At 33.3% G+C, this 28,000-nt stretch overlaps 4 protein-coding genes across 6 annotated transcripts; 3 read left to right on the forward strand and 1 right to left on the reverse strand.

The window, feature by feature from the left end:
* The first annotated feature begins 305 nt into the window (after positions 1–305).
* LOC149727270 (uncharacterized) lies at positions 306–20,533 on the forward strand. 3 transcript variants are annotated; one of them, XM_089890066.1, is made up of 37 exons: positions 306–466; positions 705–835; positions 1,505–1,645; positions 2,430–2,486; positions 3,129–3,245; positions 4,235–4,321; positions 4,723–4,803; positions 4,967–5,029; positions 5,414–5,473; positions 6,288–6,341; positions 6,991–7,074; positions 7,636–7,701; positions 7,781–7,837; positions 9,190–9,285; positions 9,568–9,663; positions 10,056–10,118; positions 10,753–10,809; positions 11,377–11,433; positions 11,813–11,899; positions 12,243–12,308; positions 12,604–12,660; positions 12,883–12,939; positions 13,669–13,770; positions 13,871–13,945; positions 14,378–14,560; positions 14,931–15,011; positions 15,359–15,529; positions 16,052–16,138; positions 16,487–16,657; positions 17,081–17,161; positions 17,438–17,608; positions 17,783–17,878; positions 18,190–18,357; positions 18,661–18,816; positions 19,261–19,341; positions 19,561–19,665; positions 20,087–20,533. In XM_089890066.1, the coding sequence occupies exons 1-37, from the start codon at positions 418–420 to the stop codon at positions 20,120–20,122; spliced, it is 3,447 nt and encodes a 1,148-aa protein (XP_089746192.1). In that variant the 5' UTR covers positions 306–417; the 3' UTR covers positions 20,123–20,533. The 3 variants fall into 3 exon arrangements, with proteins under 3 accessions (XP_089746192.1, XP_089746193.1, XP_089746194.1); XM_089890067.1 differs by lacking the exon at positions 12,883–12,939; XM_089890068.1 differs by lacking the exon at positions 5,414–5,473.
* Positions 20,534–20,886: 353 nt separating this feature from the next.
* Positions 20,887–23,277, forward strand: LOC149727271 (uncharacterized). Its single transcript, XM_089890107.1, has 4 exons — positions 20,887–21,234; positions 21,839–21,969; positions 22,262–22,368; positions 22,956–23,277. Exons 1-4 carry the CDS (start codon positions 20,969–20,971, stop codon positions 23,115–23,117), a joined length of 666 nt encoding a protein of 221 aa, XP_089746233.1. The 5' UTR covers positions 20,887–20,968; the 3' UTR covers positions 23,118–23,277.
* A 142-nt stretch (positions 23,278–23,419) lies between these two features.
* LOC149727272 (cysteine and histidine-rich domain-containing protein 1-like) lies at positions 23,420–25,783 on the reverse strand. Its single transcript, XM_089890097.1, has 9 exons — positions 25,642–25,783; positions 25,538–25,604; positions 25,300–25,406; positions 24,921–25,075; positions 24,541–24,679; positions 24,387–24,457; positions 24,087–24,306; positions 23,967–24,029; positions 23,420–23,905 (listed from the first exon to the last, which is right to left on the reverse strand). Exons 2-9 carry the CDS (start codon positions 25,602–25,604, stop codon positions 23,678–23,680), a joined length of 1,050 nt encoding a protein of 349 aa, XP_089746223.1. The 5' UTR covers positions 25,642–25,783; the 3' UTR covers positions 23,420–23,677.
* A 732-nt stretch (positions 25,784–26,515) lies between these two features.
* Positions 26,516–27,961, forward strand: LOC149727273 (uncharacterized). Its single transcript, XM_089890105.1, has 5 exons — positions 26,516–26,706; positions 26,791–26,881; positions 27,080–27,270; positions 27,330–27,553; positions 27,606–27,961. The coding sequence occupies exons 1-5, from the start codon at positions 26,649–26,651 to the stop codon at positions 27,822–27,824; spliced, it is 783 nt and encodes a 260-aa protein (XP_089746231.1). The 5' UTR covers positions 26,516–26,648; the 3' UTR covers positions 27,825–27,961.
* The last annotated feature ends 39 nt before the right edge of the window (positions 27,962–28,000 follow it).

A 28,000-nucleotide genomic window follows, 5' to 3' on the forward strand; every position in this document is an offset into this window, starting at 1 on the left:
CATGTTATACTCTGCATCATGGATGTAAAATAGCTTAGTGCGACTAATTTTTTTTCCTGCACAGGATGTAGGCTACAGATAGAATTACCTGACGCAAGCTTATCCACACATGACGAAATATTTGCTTTGAGCATTATACACTGGCCAATAAGGTTGAGTCACGAAAGTACTCGAACGAGTTAGTCATAAAGTGACAACTATGGGTGGTATAGGATGCTCACTGTCCTGGCTTAGACAGGACTCTAGATTTTATTACCTATTTATATATAAATATGTGTTATTTATCCTAAAACTAAAAGGTAGAATATTATTGTTAACAGTATGGGTGATATAAATGTTCTTTATTTATCAGAATTTGCCTGGTTAGTTTTTAGTATTATTTGTAAAACTGGTGTTTTTTGTTGACAAGCCATTAAGATGAAGTCACCTTTGTGCATCGTGATTTTATCATTGGTCGCATATGAAGGTAAGATAGTATCCTGTACGCAGTCTATATAATGTACAATAGGGCTTTCAAACTATGGATTATTAGCAGGAGTACCAGCTCTCAGAATGTGTTATACATAGGGATGAAATTTTTAAAAGTTGTTGAACTACTAGCAAAATATGTATCAAAAAAAGTTCTTTTGCATGCACACAAAAATAATGTTTTTACACCTATAACATTTTGTTAGTAACCTAAACTTATATTTTGTTTCTTTCAGTGCAATCTGCTGTAGTTGGAGCAGATCGTTGTACATGGGGGCCATCATACTGGTGTAAAAACTATGGGGCTGCAAAGACCTGTGGGGCAGTGGATCATTGTAAAACCAATGCATGGAATAAACCAGTAAAGGTAACAAACTGATGGCTTTCACTTTGTTTTAATAAGATAAACCCATTGCCCTTTATGCATTGTCTGTATAACCCCCTGTCCCCTGGTAATTGTTTATATTGTTTTGGTTAAACTTTTTGTAATGTTTTTGTTACCCTTAGTCAGTATAATCCCTGGGTAATTGTTTACGTTGTAGGCTGTTAGTTAAACTTCTTTATATTTGTATTGTCTATATTGAATCTTGTAAAGCTTGCAGAGTTGCGGTAATGTTTTTTTTGTGTTATCTTACTCAAATGGAGAAAAACACATTTTATTGTCTGTTTGAACTATTTATTATATTTACATTTATTTTATAAGGGGTTTTCACCATGGCTTACTTGTATTCAAACTTGTATTTTTTTTGTCTAGATTCATTGGATCGACATTAAAACCCTTTAAACGCGAATTTGAACCAATTTTTAACAGCTTGTATAAAAGGTTAAGGGAACTGAAATATTGTGTTTTCCTGTTCCTGGAAAACAGCCAAGCTCTTGTTCTTCTTTATGTTATTACCTTCACTTTATTGTCTTTAACAGTTCTTATATTCCTAATTGAAAACAATTGACAGAAAGAAGCTGAAGCCCTGAACAAATTGTTCATACACCAAGTGTTATTTTAGGCACAATGTTGAATTATGTGTTTTTGTTTCAGAATGATGAAATTTGCACACTCTGCAAGGAAGGTATGGAAATGGTTGATAACTACTTGAAGGAAAAGGCAACCAAAGCAAAGATTGAGAAAGCTATTCTTCAAATCTGTTCAGATATCCCACTTGCTGACCTTAAGACTGAGGTATAATAGTTTAATCTTATAAATACCCAATCCATGATACAAAAATTGCCAAATTTAGATTTTTTCTTTGTTTCGTGGAGCTTTAACTACGATCCATAGAGATACACATTCAATCTTTTCATCATATAGTGTGTTTGACCGCATTAATATCAATATGCCCTAATTGACATGTAGATGTAATCTGCCAATCATAAATAATGTATGGTGCATTTTTATGAGTAAGATTTTGTTCATAGAAAATAGTTTAGATGAGGCATTGGAAATTTTCATCTATTTTGAGCTTTATTGGCTCGGTTATAAATGTTACGTCATATAAATATCTGGCAATTAATCTGCTGGTTAAAGATTTATTATTACATTATTGTGTATGCTGATTGCTAAACCAACATTGCATTGCTGCATGTGCATTTAATAAGCTACCAGCAGTGCATATGTGAAGCAAGCAAACAAACGCCCAGCATTGCCCTGCATGTTACTTAATAAACATGAACACGCCATGCAAGCCCCATACACCTACCTAATTGTTTTAATCTTTAAAATACTTTACTGATGTAATTTTATCCTAAAAAAATAGATTTGGTTATTTTTAAATGCATTTCCAATTATAGGTCTTATGCATGTAATAGTTGCAACTTAAATAGTGTATACGCATTGTATTGGTATATTTGATTTCTCTGAAGTCTGAACCAAGTAGTTTTGTATGAACTCTAGTTTTAAATAACCAATTCGGGTCCATCATACACAAGATATTTTCATGTTTATAACATTCATTTTTTGTCCACAGTGCAAACAAGTTGTTACTGAGAATTTTGACTTAATTTATGATGAGGGTCTTATCTTGGTATGTATTATTCAAAAAATTATTCTATTTTGAAAATTTACAGTAGTTTTTTTTTATTTCTGCAGTTTAACACACAACGTTTTCGGGCTTTACCCATCCCGGAAATAAAAAATGCTTTAAAAATAAAGAAACATCTAGTTTTAGAACTGCCTTTAGATGTTCAATTTTGTTAATATGAGTCATGCAGAGCAAATAGAGCTCTTCCTAATGACTCAACCCCTGTTACCATGTATTACAAATAACAGTAAAAAACTCATACATCTAGATTAGAAAAACTAATGCAGCATTAAGTGCTGGTAAATCTGCAGCAAACAAAAAAACAAATTTTGAATAATGCCGTGCCAATAAATATTAATACACGTATGATAATATATATTATGATATTATATTAATATGTATATAGGAGAATGGGGAAGATAGGACATCTTTCTATTTTCTCGTCTCATTTTATAGCAAACAAAGAACATTCAAAACATTGTAGAACTGTATCCTCACGAATTCCATCGACCGTGGTTAAAACACGGTCAGGATATTATGTGCTAAAGGTGCCTCATCTTCCCCCACCCTACTATGTATACTTTGTTATATTACACATAAAAAATATTATGATAATATATTAATTTCTATGTTTCAAACTAACAGATTGGAAATGGTGACATGGTTTGTTCAGCTATTGGTTTATGCACTTCTTCCTCAACCTCTGAGGTGGAAGACAAGATTGTTCATGAAATGGTGAAGAAGCTTCCAGATATTGTGAGGGTAAGTTTACTTCTAATATTATTTCACTGAATTCCATGTTATCGCTGACTTTAACACTTTCGGCGCCGCACTAATTTGAACAATCGGACACTGGGTGCCGCACGAATTTTGGATTTTATTAAATTTTAAATAAGCCATGAATTGCAATTGAAAGTTGCAAATTATACAACAGTAAGCAACAGGAATCCAAGAAACAGTGACATATCCATGTTATCCCGTTTGTGTGGACGTATAACATCACTACCAATGTATCCATAACTTCACTTTTCTTCAGAGCCGTAAGAATAAGAATTGGACAAAACAAAACTTCACAACATCATAATTGTAATGATCAGACACTAAATCATTGAAGTTTGAACCATTATCCGTAATTATTCCAGCAGTGGCAGCAGTGAAACATTGTAAACTAGTAATAATGCGTAAAATATACTTGAAATCGTCAGAAACAGCTGATCGAAGAGTCACAAGTTAATTGGTCAAAAATAACGTAATCTCAAATCAGACGTTCGCATTTAGTCTCAATGCAGCCTAGATCGAGCGTACGTATATATACGTGGTTTATTATTAGTTTAAATGCAACGCGGCACTCGTAACAATGAAAAAATGGTAAAACGTATATATACGTATGATGGCACCGCGAACCATTGTTACTTAAACGTATATATACGTAGATTGGCGCCGAAAGTGTTAATGACATTGTAGTGTTATTTCTTTAGTTTGAGGTCCAAATTAGTATTTCACTTTCTTGCAAATTTTCGGTGGTACTTTATTAGTTTACCATTTGTAATATTTTTAAACTTTGTCCTAAAATTACTGTTATTTTATTAATCGGAAAACAATTGAATTTCAATACTTTTCACGCAAGTGCTATTTTTTGTGCAAATAACATTCTATATTTCTGACGTCGTTTTTTTCTACACAAGTAATTTTTTTGTGAAATTATTAAATTATTATTATATATATATTTCCTATTTAACTTTTTTCTACAGAAAGCGATGGAAAACAATGAACTTCCCGTTGCTTCTCCGTTCATTGCACCATTGCCTTTATTCAGCCAACCAGAAACACCACAAGAGGTTTGTATTGGATAAGTGGTTCCTATTCAATATTGTATGCACCCAATCCACCCTTTAATTTTGTATGCACCCATTTATTGTGTGATCCTTAGTTTAAAGCAACAGTGCGCATGAAATATAATTTCGGGCACCTTTTAATTTATATAATATTGTCTATTCTTATTGTTATTTCCTAGAAAATGGCCTCTCTTTTATGAATATTAAGAGTTGGGAAGTTTTTATCCATAATGTCGTTTTTTTTAAATGATTTTGACATATGTTCTGTGTTATTTTTTGACATATGTTCTGTTAATGCCATTAAAGCCAAGATAATATTGAGTAGGCCACAAAACAAAACACATATGCGTTCGACAATCCATATTTAACACAGTATAAACAATATGTTGTTTACTTTGTCACAGGGAAGTGAGAACTACTGTGCAGATTGTCAAGCTTTTATTAAGGATGTTCAACATGAGATAATGAATGACCCCGCCATGGTGGTATGTTTGGCTTTATGCTTAATATTCCATGACTTGAAATAGAACTCATTGTACTTGCTACATATATTATGTTATAGACATCATGTTTATTTTTTTTTCTAAGTCTAAGATGGCATTGTAAAAATGCTGTTACACTGATAGTCAAATATCATTAATGTTTCAGAAATCGTGGACTAACTTAGTGAAAGGGGAATGTGATGCATTGGGTGCTGGCTTGGATGAGATTGTAAGTTTTCTTCTTTTTATTATTATGTCATGATGAGCTAAATCATATGATGAACCCATGTTTCATAAAACATGTGACTCAAGGTGTTGTGGCTATGATTGTGCTACGTTTTATATAAAAAGTTTCTAAGCTAAAATGCATTATATTATGTACTATAAATTATATGTATTTTTTTTATCAATGACTTCCTTTTAACAGATAACTAATAAAGGTATCTTTGCAAGGTTTTGTGCTTAATGTGTGGTGTGTGAGAAAATTTATATTTAATCTGTCAGTGCCTAAAGGTGTTTGGGACATTAATTATTCCATAACTTTATTATTGAATTCAATGCATTGTAACATACTTTGGTTTAATAATTAACATCATATGCATTATGTGGTCAGTGTATGCAGAAGGCAGAAGAAGCAATCCATGATATAACATCATACCATTTAACTGATAGTGTAAGTGTAACTTATAATGGCCACTCTGCACTTGACAGGCACAAAATTTACAGGGTAATTTAACATGTTTGTGGCCCAACCAGGGGAGTAACTTAAATGCTCATTTTATGCCCTGTTTGCTTTTATTCCCATTTTCAGTGGGTCAGAAAGTGTTTTACATTCTGCTGGACCTTTTTTTAAAGTTCAGCATTTTTTGTAGCTGTCACGTGCAGATGTGTTATTACATTATTATACATTGTAGTGCAAGACTGCTGTGGATAAGTATTTGCCCAACCTGCTAGATGTTCTAACTGCAAATGTGAGGTTTCAAACAGTGTGGAAATAATTCCCTCAAATTTCAAATTTATCCCAAATAATTAGCAATGTATTTATTACATTCAAATCTTGATTGACTCGATGGCAATCAGCTGTAAACATTGTGACTTATAATAAAGAGATTATGCGTAATAATCAACCAACTGTGCAAATTCTAAGATTAACTCTCTAGTAACTAAACTTTAAATTAAAAAATTGAAGTTTGTAATTTAAAGTTTAGTTACTGGAGAGTTGAGAGTGTCCTGTTCAAATTTGCAACTTTGAATTTATACAAACAGTTTTATTGCCTGTTCAACAATTCTTTTATCTTAAAGATAAGTTTCAATTTAGCTAATAAACTGTTGGAATTTAAATAGATGACGAATTGTAAAATGTTTGCAACGCCCATTGCATAATTTACAAAATGATTCAATACAACACAGCCTGTGTATAATCTGTCATTGTTATTCTGAAACACATTTCCTTTTGTATGAATTGTTCCAATGCTGTTTTCTTACAGGATGTCACGACAATTTGTAACACAATCAAGATGTGTGGGTTCAGAGCTCAAGCGGTGAGTTCTTGTGTTATTGTATACAGTTATCTTAAAATTTGTAGCGGATAATATGTTTTAATTTTTATAATAGGCGCCTTACAAGGGTATGCAAGGTATGTGCATATACCCCGAAAATAAATTAGAAGTACCCATGGCCCCATTATAAATTTATAAACAATTTAAAAACCTATCTTACGTACATGTCCTAAAATAAACATCATATACATTAGTGATAGTGCAATAATCAGTCTATTTCCAAAATAAAAGCTAATATTGTGTCAATTAGCATATAACTTTAATAAAGTTATGCTAGAAAAAAAGTGCAGTTTTGGTACCTTGGCATTTAGATTAGGCACCTATAACTGTTATTATATATAGTAGGGTGGGGGAAAGATGGGACACCTTTAACACATAATATCCAAACATCTTTTTTCGTGTTTCAAACAATTACCAACGGCTTATGGGACTCGCAAGAATATGGTTTTATAATTCTTTGAATATTTTTTGTTTACTACCGAATGAGACGAGAAAATAGAATATATATGTGTCCCATCTTCCCCCAACCCACTATACTTAAAACGTGCAACACCAAGAGTTCTAGGGTTTAGGCCAGGATTGGTCCTTTACGAAAATAGCAAGATATTCTAAACCAACCCTTTATGTTTAGAAGTCGGACAATGATATGTGTACTGACTGCACCAACTTCTTCGATGATTGGAAGCAACTTATGATCAACAACAAGACTGTGGTGGTAACTATTACCCTTGTATAATATAACACATATCAATGTTAATGTATATTATCTATAAAAAGGAACGAATCTCCCCGAAATTCACTGAAACTATTTTTGTTGTACTTTACTTATACAGTTGTTAATAAATCATTAGAAACTTAGTCTCATATATTCATGAAGTATTTTAAAGATTCAAAGGTTTTTGTGTTAACACTGTGATATCACTTTATAAAACTGGGTAATATTTGATTAGGTGTTTACTGTTATACTATAAAATGTTCTTAACCATATAACCATATAGTTAAAAACCACATAGTTAAAAAAACAGCACTATTTTACAGTTTTGTGACAGATTTTACTGTTTTGTTTTATTATTTTATTAAAAGGTTTATATGCTAATTGATCTAAACTATTAAGGACGAATTAACACAAGAAATATTGGAGCAATGTACTGCGTTGGGGGGTCTCGACAAACTGGTAGCCAGATATTAAATACTGAAAATAATTTTTAATTGATTTCAGCTCAATTTATTAAATTGGATTGATTTTTGCTAATTTCTGTCAATAATTCTATCCCAGAATGAAATTATTGGACAAATGTCTGATTTTTACTGCCTGCAAAAGCCAGCTAATCTACGAAAGCAGGTATTTGATTATCTTGATGATTAAAATTTTGTATTAATTCAAATTGACCAATCGTATTGATTCCATTGTTACGTAACAGTGCGTACGATACGTCGGCATGGTGATTGAAACTTTTCTCAACCGCCTCATGCAAGAAGTGAGTCTTTTTATAATTGTGGTAATTTTTAAATTGGTATTTTATACTAAAACCCCTGTCACTTAACTTTGGGGGAGCGTCGGGCTTCAACATCTGGTGAGGTTCAGTCGTAGAACCGTGGGTGTTGGGGTAACCCGCCAACACTGGCCTAAATCTCAGATCCCATGAGGTGACACACTGTAGTACCTCACTCTTACAGAATAGAATTTATATTATGTGGGCAATCATTGCCATTTTTGCCAATAATGTTAATTCTAATAAGTATCCCAAGAATTAAAATAAATGGGTTTCAATTGCACATATTTCAAAAACCAATATATATCTATAGCAATTTCTCAATTCATTGCATATGAGTGTTGGTTCCTAACAGAACGCTGCAATAATTTTCAAGGCCTTTTTACCCAAGGTTAATTCACTCGAATACAAATGCAAATAATTGCTCTGTAATGCAATCAGTCATATGATATATGCACACAGTTTATCAGATGATATATGCCATCAATTATCATACGATATGATGATAATTGATGACTGATTGCATTACATGGGATGTCTCTGTAATGCAATCAGTCATATGATATATGCACACAGTTTATCAGATGATATATGCCATCAATTATCATACGATGTATGCACACCAATTATGCCCTTTGAACCATCAATAAACAATATCCGCAAAAACAATATCCAATGATGAATTCAATCATACACTGAATAGACAACCATAATTACATAACACATACATATTCCAACCACTCCACCAGTGCACAACACTAGCTAAGGAATATTTACCCAAACTGTGGCAAGCCCTTGCCGAAAATGTAAGTACTTGGAACACAGTTCATTCCCAACCTTTTGCCTGGTATACACTGCAATATTATTCTAACTAAATCTAGTCTAAGGTATATGATAGGTTGTTGGGGCATATTTTCATTCTTTTTTTTGCGTCCTATTTGGTAGCAAACAAAAAATATTTATAGAACTATAAAACCGTATCCTCGCGACTCTAAAAAAGGGTTGTTCGTTGTTAAAATTCGCTTGGAAAATATGTGCTAACGGTTTTTATCTTACCCTACAAGACTGAACTTGTTGTTTAAGAATGCTAGTTTAAATACATTTATAAAAAGTGTTAATGTTTTCTTATCATACTCACTGTTGCATATTTTTCCGATAAACCCAATCCACCCAGTGACTCAGTCAGTATTTGAAAATATATTTTACAAACTTAGTATAACTAACTAATGTATTAGTGTAATAAAGATTGGTCTTTAATTTTTACAAATTGGTCTGGCATGATTACAAAAAAATCGTATTAGAACTTTATTTTAACATCAAGGTCTTATAATTCATAGTCCCCAATGGATATCTGCCGGTCAATTTACTTCTGTGAAGCTGGAACTGCAAAGGAATCTTTGTCAGCAATCACTAGAGTTAATACGCTACAACAGGTAATTGTTATTTACTCTATTATAGAGTCTCTATGCAATGTGTATTGGTCCATGGTATTTTTGTTCAGTTGACAGTAAAAAAATTATGTTTACCTAATTATATAACCATATTTTTACGACTGTAAAGAAGCGTTGTTAATTGGAAAAACACGTTCAAGAAACATGGGATATTATGTGCTTATGGTATTCCATCCTGCCCCTCGATACTATATAGAAAACATACTGTACATAACAATGCCTACAATTGGTACATAGATTCCTAACCCATGCTTTACAATACAGGTTCCAGTAGAACTGGATAACCAGAAATATTGTACAGACTGCACAGCTTTCATGAAGGACTTGCAAGGAGTAGCAGCCAATAATAAAACGATCATCGTAAGTTTATCATGATTAACTTTTAACATAATTGACTCTCATTGTTATTCATCTTAATTTAAAATGCGTAAAAATTGCTCCAATAATTTCTGCCATTTTGTGAGACATCAGAGTGTATGAAGAAATTTCATATACATGTCATGTCTGTTAGCAAAGTTAGCAAAATGTAATTAATTCATTCCAACCCAAAGAAAATATATATTTACTTTAATCTTTCGGATCCAAACAACTTTTCTCTTTCCTCCCTTTTCCCAATCATTTCTCTTCTTTTCTTAATTTCTCTTTTTTCTTCACATCTCTTTTCTTATATGCATTATACATCATGCTTACCTAGCATGGCACTCGTGACACACACATGATGTGCTTACTCATCATCCATTGTTTTATTGCAGTCTGAACTCACGGAGCTCGTAAAGGAACAATGCAGTCAGTTTGATCCAGTTGTTGCAGAGTTGGTAAGCTTATTTATAACTACAGTGTCCCTTATGCACATAAATTGTTTGTTTTTTTTGGGACAGTTTCTATATAAACATGACAACCCAAAGAAAACAACCAGAAGGCTGCTCTAAAATTATTACATATTACCGAGGCTAAATCTTTATTACTGTTTTTGTTTCTAAGCACTAAGTTTAACATCATAGAAGATGGTTGTAATGTTTTAAAACATTTGAAATGTCAAATATTTATATTTAGACTAATCAGAGTGTATCCTCTATACCAAAGCAACTTTACTTTTTTAAATCTGGGGTGAATTGTTAAAATACAGTTACACCCATAGTTGTCCAACATAGAAAACCTCTTTGATTAATGTGACAAATGCAATCTACTTTGGCTCTGCTTGTTTGTATAGACACCTAACAGCAGGGTAAAATCCGGGGTGACATTGTTAAAATACAGTTACACTCATAGTTGTCAAACATAGGGAACCTCTTTGATTAATGTGTTGAATGCAATATACTTTGGCTTAATTTAAAGCAAGAGTGGTAAAAAAACAGTACATGCACTAAACGGTTGTTTTCTTGGAACTAAATTGGTAAAAACGTTTCGGTTTATAATCACGACAAAAATCAAATCATTTCTAATTTCTAGTGCAAGTTACAAGTTCCCAATGCCGTAACTACACTTCTTCCACAGTTTGAAAAGCTTGTAAGTTACCACTTAACAATGTCTGTTTATTATTACTTAAGTGCACCAAAGCTGTAGACCAAGTGATACCCGTAATAGTAGACGCCATCGTCAGTAATGTAAGTTTGGTGTTCAGAAATCCAAGCAATCCACAATGAGGGGTGTCAACTTAATTATGAAAATAATAAAAACGCTGTTTGATTTTGCAGTGTAGCAATTGTTCATACTCGAAACGCCGTATACCTCTCTTTGCTATATTGTTGATTATTTAAGTTTGCATAATTAGAAGTTTGAAGTTCAATTCATTGTAATTATAATTGTTGTTAAGTAATTATAATGGATAGGCATACTGATCTAAGTCTATACCAATACAGTAAACTTTTAATGTCTTCATTTTTGTGTTTTCTTTCCAATTGTGTTTTGTTTAAGTCATTAATAATTGGAATCACACATAAGGCCACAATTTCATTTGTTTTTTGATCTTTAAAATAATTCTGTGTTACCTATCAAAAAATTGTAATTTTTTGTGGTTTGGCTTAATTTGAAAACTATTTTTATAACATTTAAACATTGGATACTTCTGCGTAGGACGTTAACACCATCTGCTCAACAATCATGATGTGCCCTGCTACTTCACAACACAAGGTAAGTAGCTAGTTACTAAACTTATTACACAGTATATAATAAGTATATATAAGTGTGTTAAAAGGGGGGAAGGTATCCTCCTATGTTTGTTTTATGATCTTAAAGAATCCATGTTTCATCATCCACACAGTGGGACATTATCAGGGTTTGCCGTTAGTGTCTTGTCCAAGAACACATACCTACAATGACAGCAGCGTCAAGCCTATAAAACATATTCTATGTGAGCGAGGTCCAACGACAAGCCACATCATGGGCCCTAGGATTTAGGCCAATGGTCTATTACCTTTTCACCCAAGTTGCTACAACTGATTAGTTGGCACAAACCCCATAAGTTTAACAATGGTTCAAGTTTAAACCAGTTATAACCACTTTATTCCAGAAAATGGTCACCGGCAATTTATGTACAGACTGCACTGCTTTCTTTGGAGACTGGCAAGAAATTATCCAAAACAACAAATCAGTTATCGTAAGATTTTACAAATTATAATCATTTCCAATCCTTAAAAGTCCATTGACTTTTATTATTACGACACAATTATATATTATGACAATATGACATCACAATATGCTTTGAATAGGACCAACTGAACTCTCTTATTACTGAACAATGCTCCATGTTGGGCCCTGACTTTGAACAACTGGTATAACACCTCCCAGTAATTCCGCGTTTAATTTAATTTTCAATTGCAACAGCAAAGAAATAAGTTAAAAATATTTGAAATATTTTAGAAAATGATAATTTAATTGATTTCTGCTGTGTTTTTAATGTAATTGTTTTTATTGCGATAATTTTGGTTTGCTTAATTCAGGAAAAACAACTTAAAGAGCTTGGCGTCATGTACTGCAAACAAGTGCCAGGATTTTTTGAATCTGAGGTGTGATTTAATTATTTCAAGTTTGCAGCTCTATATTTAAGATTCTAAATTTCAACCTCATTTTTTGGACTCAATTAAGTCTATTTATAGTCATGAGCTCAAATGTCCAGGTTAAAGTCATAAAAACGTTTAAAACTGTATAATATAACTCCATTTTAGGCCTGTGCTTCTCAACCTGATAATGTCTAAATAAAATGTTGTGTTTCAATTTATAACTCTTTAAAAATGTAAAACGGCAAAATTTACTTAAAATTGAGATTATAATTAATTTACAATGCTTAACAAATTATTGCAGTGTGATTCTGTTGTGGCCAAAGCAATTGATAATTATCTACACCTGATATCAGTTACAGTACGTATTTTTACAATTATTTAATTTACAAGTATTCCCAATAACTTTGTGGTAATTGTGTGAATTTTTTTATGAGAAAAATTGTATTTTTTTTTAATTTCATTTCAAAAAATTATTGAAAATTTTTTGAAAAATTTCTGGTGTGGCAATTTTTCTCAATCAAATATTTTTTTGCCCCTTACTTTTGGCCGTGCAACAACTTGCATGTATCTCCACCCACAGTGCAGTGAATTCACCAAGGAATATCTTCCACAACTGTGGGACATGATAAGCTACAATGTAAGATTTTGACTGCTTACCCCGTAAAAACAGCTTCTTATATTTTCCAATTTTTTGCATTTTTATTTTTAAAACAGCTGAAATTTTCATTGCTTTTTATATTTTGGTTCAAACATTTTTTGCTTCAAATATATTTTGGTTCAAAACATTTTTTTATATTAAATACGTTATTTATACTTTCTGTTGCTTTCCACGCAGCAGTCTACTTACGTTAGTAATGGTTTTTTAAACTTTTTGATCCACTCAAACAAAACCATTTTTTGTCTCACTCTAAATAGCTAAAAAGAATAAAGTTTTTAAACAACTGAATTGAGCTCAAAGAACTCCTTTAAAAAAACTTGCAGTTTAATTTCATGCTTTCCTAATTTAATATCAAGACATTGATAAAATTATGCCCTTGTAAAAACTCCACCCCGAAAACACACATGTTTAGACTAGTAGATATTTACTTTTAACAAACTTTGCAGCAGTTTTAGCTCCATGCTTCTTTAATTTAAACTTCAAGGTCATGCTAAAATATTGTCCTGTAAAAAAGTTCTAATGTATTGTTCTAGTAAAAAAAGTTCTAATGTATTGTTCTTGTAAAAAGTTCCAATGTATTGTTCTTGTAAAAAGAATGTTGTTCTTGTATTAACTCCCTGATATAAACACAGGATAAAATATTGTCCTGTAAAAATGTCCTTGTTAAAAAAATGCTAAAATTTTGTAATATGTCCCTAATACACACAGGATGCAGGGTTGATCTGCAGTACCCTGTACATGTGTGAGGAAGCCGATAAACCAGCCGTACAACCTGTAAGTGTGGCAAAGCAAGCTCCAGTAGGTGCAGGGGTAAGTTACTCAATTTGTTACTTAATTAAAATGAAAATTAAATGCGAAAAACAATCAACAAAATATATTAACTATTTAAAATTCCATCTTTTTATCTAAGGATCCTATATCATGTGCAGTATGCAAGCTAGTTGTTCATGAACTCGATCAAATGCTTGAAGGGAACAAGACAGAGGTAACTAGTGCAGTAGTTATTTTGTCATATTAAAACAACACTCTATATATGTGATGTGTTTTGTAATGTTTTATTTCATTCTGCTTGTTTAAAAACCAAACTGTCCTTTTTCTTAGCCACGAAAAGTTGGATAGTTAATGTTACTTAAGCATTACTATGAATTTTTAACAATTGGCTTTTTTCCTGTTAATATACAAACTCTTGGCTTAGGTAGCCTATGTCTATTAAATATACATATATACCTATTAAACTGTTGATACACTCATAGAATAAACTTTGCAAGCAGCTTTTATTATAACGTTTCATCGGCATTAATTATTCAGTAGAATAATTTGAAACTATAATGCTAAAGTTATATACTGTAAAGTTTAATTGCCTATTTCAACATAATTTTTCTCAAAGTAATTTTGTTTTTTCTACCCAAAACAACAGGCAGCAGTTGTTGCTGCACTTGAGAAAGTCTGCAGTTTCATGTCTGGCGACATAAGGCAAGAATGTCAGAATTTCGTTGATCATTACGGCAGGACACTCGTTGATCTCATTATAAATGAAGTTGAATCCGGTGCCATCTGCTCCATGCTTCTACTCTGTTCTCCACAAGCAAACTATAACAAGGTGCCTATTCTAAATTGATTTTTGTATTAGGCTACACCGCTACAAGATCTATCTTTAGAACTTAAAAACTGCAGTTACAATCACAGTTCTCAAACAGACTTTATTGATTAATGTGTTGAATGCAATATCAGTGTAGAAGAACCACTCTCACAGAGTATTATTATATATCCTTGTCCTATTACATACCCGTGTCATAAAGTCCTAAATGATCCCATACCAAAGAAATCGCGCATAAGTAAATATGCATTGTAGTTAAGCAATCATTAAATGAGCCAATCTGACTTCATTAACCATCAATTCCCAACCTCTCAGTAGATAAAGCAGCCATTTTAATTGTGGAAAATATATATTTATGGTTTGTATTCTTCAGGTATCTGGTTCACCAACATGCGAGGTGTGTACATTGGTTGCAACGGAACTGGATCAGTTGCTTACAAGCAACAGCACTGAGGTGAAAGTAATCAACACTAGTAATTCATATCTGCATATCTGCAACAAATGTAGAGTGTAAACACTGTCTTTATAAATGTAATGCTGTTTAATATGGTATGCAAAAAAATGTAATAAAATACAATTTAGCTGTATTACTTTAAAAAGGAGTAAAACCTAATAAACTATTAAAATATTTAAAAACATTAAAGAAAAATAAAAAAAAGCATTTAGCAAAAAAGCATTGCTTTCTGTTTTAAGTTTGTCTAAACAATGACATAAATTAAAGCATTATTTAAAAACCCACACAACATTTATTATTTCTACAGTTTATTTTTTGTAACCTAAAAAGTGATTTAAAATTTCCAGCAAGAAATTATCGCGGCAGTTGAGAAAGTTTGTAGCATCTTACCTGCTGCATACAAGACAGAATGTGACTCACTTATTGATCAGTACGGGGTTGTTATCATACAGTTACTTGCACAAGAATTAGACCCATCGAAAATTTGTGCTGAGCTCGGTCTGTGTGTTTCATACAAGGTAAGAATAATGGAGGTATATATAGTACTGTGGGGGAAGATGGGACACCTTTATAGTATTCCAGTATCTTCGTGATTTAAGCAAATAACATTGGTCTACGAGAGTCATGATGATACAGTTTTATAGTTCTTTATATGTTTACTACCAAATAGGAAGAGAAAATAGAAATTAAAAGTGTCAAAACTTCCCCCACCCTACTATAGTTTGGTTAAGTTTTAATCTGAAGCAGAACTGGTGAAGTGCCCTCATTGTAACCCAAGGATACCAAGTTCAAAGCTTGGTGCCGCTACCATTGTGTGTGTATGTTCTTCGGCAAGACACTTAACAGCAATTGCTCCAACCCAGTGCCCAGTGGTCACTATCAAACTGTTCAAGTTATCTGCCATATGGAAAAAAGTCACCCACAAATTGATAGCAGGCACAAGGTGTTTTCAACAGAACACCTGTGTTATAACTGTCATTGCCCTGCTATGCTCTAAAATTGACACAATAATTCATCATTCTAATATATTGTTTTATCAGTCACAAGTGTCCGATTCAACAACATGCGAATTATGTGAACTGGTTGCAGGAGAATTGGACAGCTTGTTAACGGAAAACAGCACCGAGGTAAAAATAATACAAAACTTTTGTAACCCACTAGTTTTCAAAGTAGTTTGGTACATAGCTTGTTAAAACATGCTGTTTTTTTTTTTCATTTTATATGCAATTCATAGATATATATAGATATATATATATTAGTGTATCCTCTGAAAATTGAACTATTGTTGTTTTTAGTGGTTTTTAATTGAATTTAAAAGGACTGTGAATTCGATTGTATTTTGACAATTTAAACCGAGACGTATAATAAACAAGACAGTTGTGGGCTTGTGGCGCATATAGTGGCTGTTTTGTTTTCATCAAAACTGACCGGAAAATCCATATTTAACTTACCTAAATATACTTTTTTCTAAAAAGTCGGAAATCATTGCCGCGGTTGAAAAGGTTTGCACCATCTTACCGAGCAACTTACAAACTGAATGCAAAACACTCATTGATCAATATGGGAAAGAGATTATTAACTTGCTTGCACAGCAGATTAAACCAGCCCAACTTTGTGCAACACTCAAACTGTGTACTTCATATGCTGTAAGTTTTATTCATTATATTCTGTAAGCAAGGTATGCAAAGTGTTGGAATTTTCTGCACCAAGGCTGTTTTAATAAATAAACAAATGCCTAGAGAGTTAGAGACTTTTTTTTTAGAGTATTGCATGGTTTGAATGCTTTTAATGTAACTTATACCGAAATAAAACATATGATTTTAGTAGGGCATAGTTTTAAATAAGGTTAGATTTTAGAATGTTGTGTAACTGCGCACCATTCATGTAAAAGTTAAGGTCATGGATTTTGTCTGCCAAACTGTATGAGTCTTGGCTGTATAAATGGCTGCTTCATTATAGCTAAAAAGAACACTTTTCAATGATTTTAAGTTACCTATTGCAATTTAATATAACTAACACTGTTTCGTGTTTACACCACAGTATTAAATACAGAACCATATTTTCCACAGGTGTCTAGTTCAACAACATGCGAATTATGTGAATTAGTTGCCAGTGAGTTGGACAAACTACTAACAGATAAAAGCACCGAGGTAAACTTTCTTTTATTAAACGTTGGTTTGTTAAATTGTATTTTTAGGGTCGATATTGATATTTTTTCGTCCAATTGTTGTAATTTTTAAATAGTAGTATACGTATACGCCAGGGGACTTGCGATTGGGGTCAGTATTGGCCCATTACCCAAATAAAGCTAAAATAATTGCATATTCATCAACTCTTTTTGTAATGAAAGTATAATATGTGCCTATTTATAAGAGCTTTGATCTCTTGTTATTCATTAAAAACCTATTTATCCACTTTGTTGACAGACGGAGATCGTTGATGCGGTTGAAAACATCTGTAAAGTTCTTCCAGCTAATCTACAAACTGAATGCAAAAACTTAATTGATCAGTACGGAACAGATTTAATCAACCTTCTTGCTCAAGAAATCAAACCGTCAGAGTTATGTGCGGCTATTAAGCTTTGTTCGTCATACAAGGTGAATTTGAAATAATCTTTAACTTTATATAAATAAGTGGTATTTACCAAAAAGTGGGTCCTAATACCATCACAATGCTTCACAAAGCTGGTGTTTTTTTCTATTCGGGCCTACCGCACAGCACGCCAAGGATGCTTTTTATCCAAATTTTGTAACTAGCTTTCATATTACCAGAACACACAGATTAAAGTCAGATCTGATGTGACATGCGAATTATGTACAGCGGTCATGACACAAGTTGACAAACTGCTCTCAGAGAACGCAACACAGGTATGTGGGTGTTATGTTGGGTGGTTTACCACAATGCTATGCCCAGGGTCTTGATATTTTGACTCATCAAGGTTTATTGTTGAAAAAGTAGCTTCTCATTTCAATTCATGATTATGTGCGCAATAAATTAATTTTACTTTCAACTTAATGTTATATTGTTAAACACAAGTATTTTTTTGCATCACTGAAGTCCATGATTGCTATTTTTTTATTACCCTAGTCCATGCTAATAGAATAATGGGGAAATGGGTAACAATCCATGGTTCAGTAAGATTAAACTACTGCCCTATTAAAAGTTGTTGGTCACACAGACAGAGATTGTAGCAGCCCTTGACAAAGTTTGTATGATAATCCCTGGTGACTTGAAACAACAATGTGTTGGATTCATCAATGATAACGGGCCAATGATCATTCAACTATTGTTGGAAGAAATTGCACCAAGTGCCGTCTGCTCAGCACTCAAGCTCTGTTCTAATTCTGTGAGTAATCTTGAACTTACAAGATTTTTGTATTTTTAAAGTGCATTTTAATCTAATACAAATTTCCATTAAAATATGGATAAATCTCCAAAAACCCACTTTAAGAATGTAAATATTTAAAATGGAATATTGACAATTCAATAATCCATGCGACAAACTAAAAACTTAACGTTTTTACTTAAAATCTCATAAATTTAAATTATCTCAAAATTGTTAAAGTTTTTTATTGAAAAATAGCCATCATACAATAGTTCGAAACATCTTTTTGGCTGACTAGCTTTAAAACTCTTATCTCACTACCAGAACAAGGTGATGTTCAAATCATCTGAGTTATGCGACGTATGCAAAGCAGCCATTGGCTTCCTTGACCAAGAGGTTGGGGCAAACTCAACCAAAGCTGAAGTAGAAGCTGCACTTGATAACCTGTGCGTCAAACTACCTGCTTCTCTAAAGGAAACTGTAAGTTGGAATTTAGTAAATGTGATGTGAGTCCTGTGCAGTGGTTGGGCGCTTGCATTGTAACCAAGGGGTACAGAGTTCAATGCTTGACGCCGACACTAATAGGTGTGTATTGTGAGTAAAGACATGTAACAGCAACTGTCCTTACTCAGTGGTCTCGTATGGGATGTCTAAATAGTCAATGATATTGAAAAACAAGGTTGTTTGGGTAGTTGGCCAACTCTGGCCTAAATCATGAGTCCTCTGACAAGAATCCACACAGAATAAAACTGTTATGTGAATCTGGCCATGATTCAGAACTCAAATTATTGGACAATTATCGTTCCATCAAAATAGAATGCATCAAGTGCTACTAAATTTACTTTATTTCCACTAACAAAAAAGAGTTCAAACCCTCAACAGTCAACACACAAAGTTAAATATTAACAATTGTCATATTTCCAGTGTGATGACCTAGTGAAACAATACACACCAGAAATACTTGACATGATTGAAAACATTGCCGATCCTGATTACATTTGCATCGTAAGTATAAGAATATTTTTGTGTAAGGTTTTCTACTATAGTATAAACATATGCCAGTTTTAAATGGTCTTTATTTTGTTCTAAAAATTGGTTGTTTTAGGCTTAAAAAATCTATTTTACTCTAATTTTTTTATTTTTTAAAAGTGGGAAACCTAAAACTACTGAATTTAAGTGTATAGCAGACCCATCATTAGATTTAATATCAATGTTTATTCTCAGCACCTTAAACTATGTACTGCACAAAACCATATGTTGGGTGCAAACCCCTGCACTTTTGGACCAAGTTATTGGTGTAAGAATCAGCAAACAGCTACAGAATGTAATGTAAGTACATTTGGCTGGGATTAGTTATATGAAGGGAATGTTTTGTAGTAATTTCAGGGTTACATATTCCCTATTACTGATAGTATGTTAGGTGGCAAATTTTTCTTACCAATCGCCCAATAACACAGTAGTTCAGCAACATTGAGAATTGAAACCAATGTCACAGTTTTATGTTCATATGCGTCAAATGTTATTATTATCCTTCAATTTAGTGTGTGTAGGTTGTTCTACGACTTATCTAGAACGATAATTACGTTTCGCAGAAGTCGTGTGGGTAACTGCAATTTCTTGAGCTAAACGAAACATTGTCACCCATAGAGTTTAGTTTAGCTTTTATAATAACTTTACAACCTATAAGTGTTATAATGTTATGACTTTTGAATTACTGTTGTATTTAAACTGACATGTGTTTATTTTACAGGCTGTCAGTCACTGCGAAAAGCATGTTTGGGAATAAATTCTTCAGTTTATTTAAATCTATATATCCATGTATAAATATATTATTGTGGCAATAGTTTGTTCATTTAATGCTCTTTAATTTGTTATTGCTGGAACACAATAACTGTTTTTTTTGGTAGATATCAACTTTAGTTAAAATTAAATTTGTGAACAAAATGTGTATTAACATAGTAAATAGGAGCGTAGCTTTTAAAGTATAAACATGTTCTGGTATTTAATGTTTCTAATTTTTTTTAAATTGCAAAGAATTGTGTGAAAGCGGTGTATTTATAATTAGCAGACTGGTACGCCGCATTTTTCTGTGATTTCATTTCCATTTTTCAATTGATTTTTGCGGTTTAAACTGCAGCCTTTGCTGTAACTATAAGCGCTTACAGTGTGATTATTCAATAGACTTGTACAGTGTGAACTATGTGTGGTTTTACTAGAAAAGTGCTTTTTTAGGTATAGTAAGAAAGGACTAAACTGCATAACGTTGAGGAATGTGAATGTAGCTACTGTAGTGTCCCTCAGGCTTAACATAGGAATACATAGGCATAAACGAGACATTAAACTTCAAGCTAAATTTGGACAAACTTTGTTATACAATCTGTGCACAAATCACAATCAACCAATAAACTTTTTGTAGTTTCGAACTGCTGGTGTCGCATAAGGTGTAGTTATTTTTTCTATTTGATAAATACCAAAAGAAACGAAGAGCTGGAGTTTGGAAAAATGAAAACGATTTCTGTGATTTATGAATTTTTTCGCGGTTTTATCAAGGGGATCCACCCAAGCGCGGAAGATTTAAAATTTCTACATTTTTCGCGTTAGTTCGAGACAGATGTGTGTAGAACTGTAGGAAATGCCTTCCCCGTCACGAATTCCAAGATGTGTCGTTAAAGGGATTAATAACAACCCTGAAAAACATGCATCACAAAAGAATTTGCTGTTACAAACGAAGTGTTTAACGGAAAAGAACCAAAACAATGAACCAACTCTGGCCGGGCAAAGAAAGAAAGTTGGTCCAAAGCGACTGAAACAACCAAATCCTGTTAATCAAGAAACAAAGAACGTAGCAGTAGTTAAAAAGTGCGGTTCAGACCGTAGAGGAATATCTGAAATTAAAAGGTATATATTATATCATGTATAAATTATATTTTTAATTTCTAAAGCAGATGTTATTTGTGTTTTGTCTTAACATAACTAAAACTTCAAAAACTTGTATAACGTTTGGTACTAAACATATGTTTTGTTGATTGGCAATTTGCATGCACAAATTTTAATTTATTTTTGTTCTACCAGCACCAATTTAATGTTCTTTCTACAGTAATTGAATGAATGTATGTAACTTGTTTATTATTGAGTGGTTGGGCAATGGCAGTTGTTATAGCAGTGTTCTGTTTTGTGTTTCCCTACGAGTTACCACGAATGTAACTTTGTGAGTTATTATTTTAAGGGGGATTTTTTGTAATTTATGGCTGAACATTTAGAGAACCCATAAGTGACCACTAGGTTAGAACATTTACTGTTAAATATTTTTCCCAAGAAAATACATGACACACAAGAACACAAACACAATGTAGCAAATGGTAAAAACAGTGGAGAGATAATCTGGGATAAGTGGTGTAAATTAAACATAGACAAGTTTAATGACAACCTCTTGTTTTTGTTGGTGTATTCAATCCAATGTTGTATACATTCAAGACAAGTTATGGTATGTGGTATATTTCAGATCAGAGCAATCTCTGCAAGCAAAACTAAAGGAAAGTGAAGATGAATTAGAAGGATTTAAATTAAAGTTGACTCAGTCTGTGCATGAACGACAAGATAAAGAAAATCTTATATTTGACTTGCAACAAAATGGTAAAATATATATTTATATATATTATTCTATAAATGTAAATTTGCATTCTTCAAATCGACCTAAATCACTGCATTGCTAAACAGTTTTTAATTAAATAAAAATATATCTTCATATAATATATAAGTCCTAAGTTGAGCAGTTTGAAAATTATTACTTTGAGAGTTTCTTAAGAATACGTTTTGACAGCTTAAGCCTAGAGGTTTCCTGAATTAATAGGCCTGCTGGTATAGCTCCTACTCTGTTATGGGTATGAATTGGTCCTAACTCCTAATTGGACTTAACTTTATTCAGAATATCAACTGAAGGAAGAAATTAAACAAATGAACTCCAGAAATCTATCTTTGGTGGAAAAACTGGAAAGTTTGAACATTGATCCAATTTCAGGGGAAAATATCAAGGTAAAAGTGTGATGTGGTTCGCTGGATGTTGTTTGATGGAGTTTTTGATATATACATATATATATATATATTATATTAATATATGTACATCATCCAATCTTTTTTTTTAATTTGTTATAAATTATCTATTTTGCCAATCTGGACTATTTTATTAGGCTTTAGGATTGTAGAATAGCATATACTACAGGAAATAACTAGCATACAATAGAAAGGTATTTCTCAATTTTATTTTTTACAATCGCCTTTTGGCTATTTATGTCAGTAATGCCCAAATCATAACGCTTTACTTTTATTGTTTTTATGGTTACTACCAAAATAATGCAAGGGCATTAAAGACTGCTTTGACTGCTTGGTTTTTGCTAAAATCAACCAATTTAATCACAAACGCACTGTTTGAAGCCTAAGTTGCCTAATTAATTAATTACCACATTCAAGATTTCAGTCGTACTTGAGAAGTTTTAAGACTACCTGACTGTAAGGTATAAATTTGTTGAAGACAGGTTTACATTTATTTCTTATACAAAATATCACACTGCGTATATGAACAACGGCTTCTCTCGTACTGCAACAATTAAACTACATTCCAGTTTGATCAAGATTGTACTGGTTCTTCGGAGCTTGCAAAACACGAGGAAAAAGTCAATGTTGAAAATTTGTTGAGTAGTTTAGAGGATATGGACAAAGTATGGGAAGACACGCAGAACTTACTTAATGCTGTTAAACTGCCTGAAATCTCTCTTTCAACTTGATTCCCATCATGCCTTGGATTACTTATGATGTTTGACTTTAATTTTCTTGAGCTACATATTGTCAACAATGCCAACACATTCTGCCAGCCATGTGATGTGAAATCACTTTTATGCTAACTGCCAACACACAATAATGTTATGGACAATGGTAAGGGAAAAAGTATGTTTTGTAAAGTTTTTGTTACATTAAATGCAATATATATAGTTTGTAAATACAGAAACTTTATAAAAAATGCTGTTTAGTTTTAAATTGTTAGGCAGCCAACTTAAAAAACCAGAATAAAAAGTTTACAAAATCTGTCTGCTGTGACATAGATGGAGTTTATTGTTTATTTCGCGAACACATAAAAAAGTTGTGAAGGTAATACAAAGTATGTTTTTGTTACAAATGCGATAGACACTTGTAAACAAGGTCCACGTTCGTAGTTTGAAGCTGTAAACTCCTGAACTGTTGGGAAGCCAATTTATAAAACCAGGTCAAATTAAAGAATAAGTGCGTGCATGCATTGACAGTATAAATATTTTGTATGAAAAGACATGGATGCAAAAATGTTTTTGTGTCAGTCAAAAATGACATCATCTATTCCTGACAAGTCACTGTCACTGTCTGACTCTGCTTTCTTTTCCACTTTTGTTGTCACTTTTAGTTTTTTTTGCTCCTGTTCCTGGACCTCTTCCTTGCTGTCATCCTCCCCCAGTGTTTTCCAGTATAAAGCGTCTCGTTTTCGCAGCGTGATCTCAATTTTCGTTCCAGAAACAGTAACTTTGCAAACCTTTGGATCTACCACCTATAACATGACAAAAGGTTTTAAGTTTTGTGAATAAACAAATACAACAAAGTCTACTTACACCAAACAAATGCATCTGTAGATCAAAATGCTTGTGTCCTTCATAATCGATGTTGGCTTTTAACTGTGAAAAAAAATATCCTAATAAAACTGGTGAAAAACAGACAACAAAGTAACTTACATAGACTTGGTTTACTTCAAACTTAGAAGTTTTAATGTTTGCATGCTTGGCGAATATAGAGACAATAACGTTTGGTCCGGTCTGATGCCAGTCTTTTCGACAAACTGTTTTCTCCTCTGTATTGCTCTTCCACAAATGACTGCCTTTGCTGCATCCAGCTTGGCTGAGGAAGGCCGTGAAATCGCTTGTCTTACGCTGGCAACACGACCAGTATTTCATCCTGTTTTAAATAGATACATTTGATTTCAAATCTTATAGACTTGTTGGTAGCATTCAACAATACAATATTAGAATACCTACCCTTCATGGAACACAGGTATTCCCGGGTGATGGTTACATTCTGATAAATCACATGGTGCATTCGCATATACCTGGTTTAAACACAATAATAAAGTAATTAAACATATATGCTACAAAGGCTCCAAATCAAAAGTGCATAATACAACAGCCATACCTCTTCACATCCTCCATTCCGACATTTGGTCCCGATTTTAATAACTCCGTCATCAACAGCTGCGCTCGTTTTCATGGCTTTCAACTTGTCATAAGACGATGTAACTTTAATAGGAATGCTTATCAAGGGCTCTGTCGAACTGAAATTAAATTTAACTCGATTTATCCTAAATTTGGACACAGCTGTTTTTTTGTTTTTTAAGGGTGAGGTCCTTGTGAAGGACCTGGGATTTAGGGCAGACTTGGACCGTTACCCCAACACCCATAAAGCCCATTTAGATCCTTCAAGCGACCGGTGCAGCGGCACCGCATTGCAGTCAGACTTGTAGACACAGATACAGCTGTTACATTTAACCAAAATTTAAACAGAATCAACAATACCTTGGTCTGTCTAACTCCACAGTATTGATAGGTTTTGGTGGAGGCGTTATAATTTTCTCTAATATGGAAACTTCTTTATTTTGTTTGGTTGTTTCTACTTTTGCTTTCATTGCTGCTTTTGGTTTTTCATTGCTATGTTTTCCAGTTGTACAACCCTGGATGTAAAGTCAATGTTATAACTTGCACAAACTGGAAAACTGGGCACTTATAATTTATATTGGCTGCAGATTGTGTATAACAATAAGATACTCATAATAGCAACGTTACAGTTTTAAATGTCACTGTTTTAGCCAGTTTAGCAGCTACTTATCTAAAACACAAGCAAAATCAGTATTAGCAGAAGAACTGTCAAGAAAAGTCAACGCAGTTTTTCACTCACAGGTATTTTCATAAACTCTGAAAAATCTGTTGTCCTCTTTTTGCAACAAGACCAACCCTTTAGTGCATCATGAAAAATTGGACCACCAGAGTGATAGTGGCATGAATCTGTTACAACATTTTCTTGTCATGGTCGTATCCTTTTGTATAAATATGCTACATAGTTCAGTCACCAAGTAAAATTTAACAAAATTTAAAAGTTCACCATTTAAAAACAATTAAGTTATTGACAATATTACCTTCTGTATTCGATGCTGGGTCGAATTTAGCTCCACAAGACGTGTTATAACACTGAATCTCTGTCATTTTTTCAACAACGACGGTTATTTCCAAGTGGCAAAGCTTTTATATTGAAAAGTTTTAAATCCAATATTCTGTATTTTCCCGTGGAATTGGGCAGGCGAAGTCTTCTTAATTTACCCCAAAAGCAACACCGCAGTACAGCTTACGTTTTACAACAACTGGGAATGGTCAGACACTCAGAAAGTTCGAGAAAATACCTTCTGTTGTGAATCGCACGTTAGCTGGCGATAACAATTCAACAGCTGTAGTAAATATAGACATCGTGATACCGTTGGCACTATATGGGGACTACAACCTAAGAATGCACTATGTTTTGATGTTTATCAGTTATGACACTAAAGTGTTGTACCTGTGTTAGAATCTGTACAGTGAAGTTGAGACCAACATAACTTTTTGCTTGTACGAAAAGTTATGTAACGTACGTGCATTCGTTATACAGTGACATGAACAACAATACGATTATCGAAGTGCAAACTTTTCAAAGAAACGTTAATCAATTTCTTAAAATAAACGCGACGGAGGAATTAACCCAACACTTTATGCGACGTACAAACACAACCTGCCGGAGATAAAAACCATAGAGCCTACCGAAAGAGTTTTAAGAAACTTTTTTTGAATTGAGTCTATTTGCCAAAATTCTGGCGTATTCGTTCGTTTGGAGTTTTATATGAACAAAAAGTAGGAAATGCATAAATGTATGTATATATATATATATCCATATATACAGCAGGGTATGGGAAGATGGGACACCTTTCTATTCCATTTTTCCCCATTTGGTATAGTAAACATTAAGAGAAACATTCAAGGAATTATGAAACCGTGCCCTTACAACTTTCATAAACCGTTGTTGGATATTATGTGTGCCTTACAGAACTATAATATTTGAATTGGAAAGACATGTGACGTAACTCTGAGGTGGCTTAATTTCCGGGTAAGTGGCGGACATAATATAGTTATGTATAAAATGGCTATATTCCGTCATTCACTTTCACATCATTCAGTGCAAGCAGTACGTATAGGTAACGTAGATTGTTTTGCTTTCAAATCATGGAGCTTCTACTACGATTATGCTTACTCAGCTACTTCTGGACTTTTGTTACATCAAGTAAGCAAATGTCTGCATTTATATCAAGTAACAATGTACTTAACTGGTGTATAATCATATAGCATATTTGTTACATATATATAGGCTCGGCACAACGACCGACAGTGTATAACGGAACATATGAAGTAACTTCTCAATCAAAGACTTCCAGCAGCTTCATGAACTTTGCTTACAGGTGAGCTCCCACAACAGTTTGGAGATGAAATAAAAAATAGCCTATATATCGGCTATCATGTTCTATTCAAATTTACCAAAAAAAAACTTAATGCATCTAAGTTTGGATAACAGTTTTTTTAAAAACTATACTGAAGTGAAAGCTAGATCTGAAACACATTTTAAACTCCATCACAAAACACGGTTGTTCTTTGTACAGGCTCTGTCTAAATTCGGTACCAGCGCATGTCTACGCAACAGCGAAACCATGCAGTATTAGTAAGTCACATAAGTTCAAAGTTACTGTGCTTCAAATTCTTAGGGGTAATGTGGTGGTAATGGTTACGCGAACTGACCAGGCATCAGGTTGGGATGCTTTGGACTTAATAATAACATGGACGTTGTATATTGGTAAGTTGCTATCAGTGTATATCTGCCGCAACACAATGACATATGGGATATCCTTGCAGGTAATGGCACTGGATATGAACAACACTTCATATGGCTGCCTTATACTACTGGTAATTACGCATGGAATAAACAAGTGACGTCCGATTTTTGCAAATCTTTGGATGGCAAGCTTGTTGACATCGAAAACAAAGCAATGTATGACGTAGTATACAAATACATGGAATCTTCTTTTACGTCCAGTTTTGACAACGTCCAATCCTGGCTTGCAATGACTTATGACAGGGTAAGTTGTGGTTCGTTTTCTTTCAGCCATGACCATTTTAAATTAAAAATAGAACGTTACGATCACCCAAAGCAACGGACAACCTGGTTATAATGGTGATTGGTTGGCGCTAGGAGGATATCCTAAGGCTGGTTACGCTTCGTGGACAAGTGTTGGTATCAGGGTAGGAATACAACCTCATACACTCGGAAACGGCGGTATGTGGACTTGGTACGCTATGAGTTCAGCCGACAGTCTCGCACCTTTGTGTGCCTACAACGCAGCACATTGAATTAAAACACATTACATTAGCTATAACCAACAGAACTCAACTGTTTAGTTTCCGTATGTTTGTGTTCATTGCTCTGTCCAAATATTACGAGGAACAGCCAAGACATTACGTTGTACTGAATATTAATGAGTCCAGCACACACAGCACACCACGCCTCAGATATTTAACTGTATATC

This window comes from Ciona robusta, chromosome 12, assembly GCF_009617815.1.
Source record: "Ciona robusta chromosome 12, ASM961781v2".
Taxonomy (NCBI): domain Eukaryota; kingdom Metazoa; phylum Chordata; class Ascidiacea; order Phlebobranchia; family Cionidae; genus Ciona; species Ciona robusta.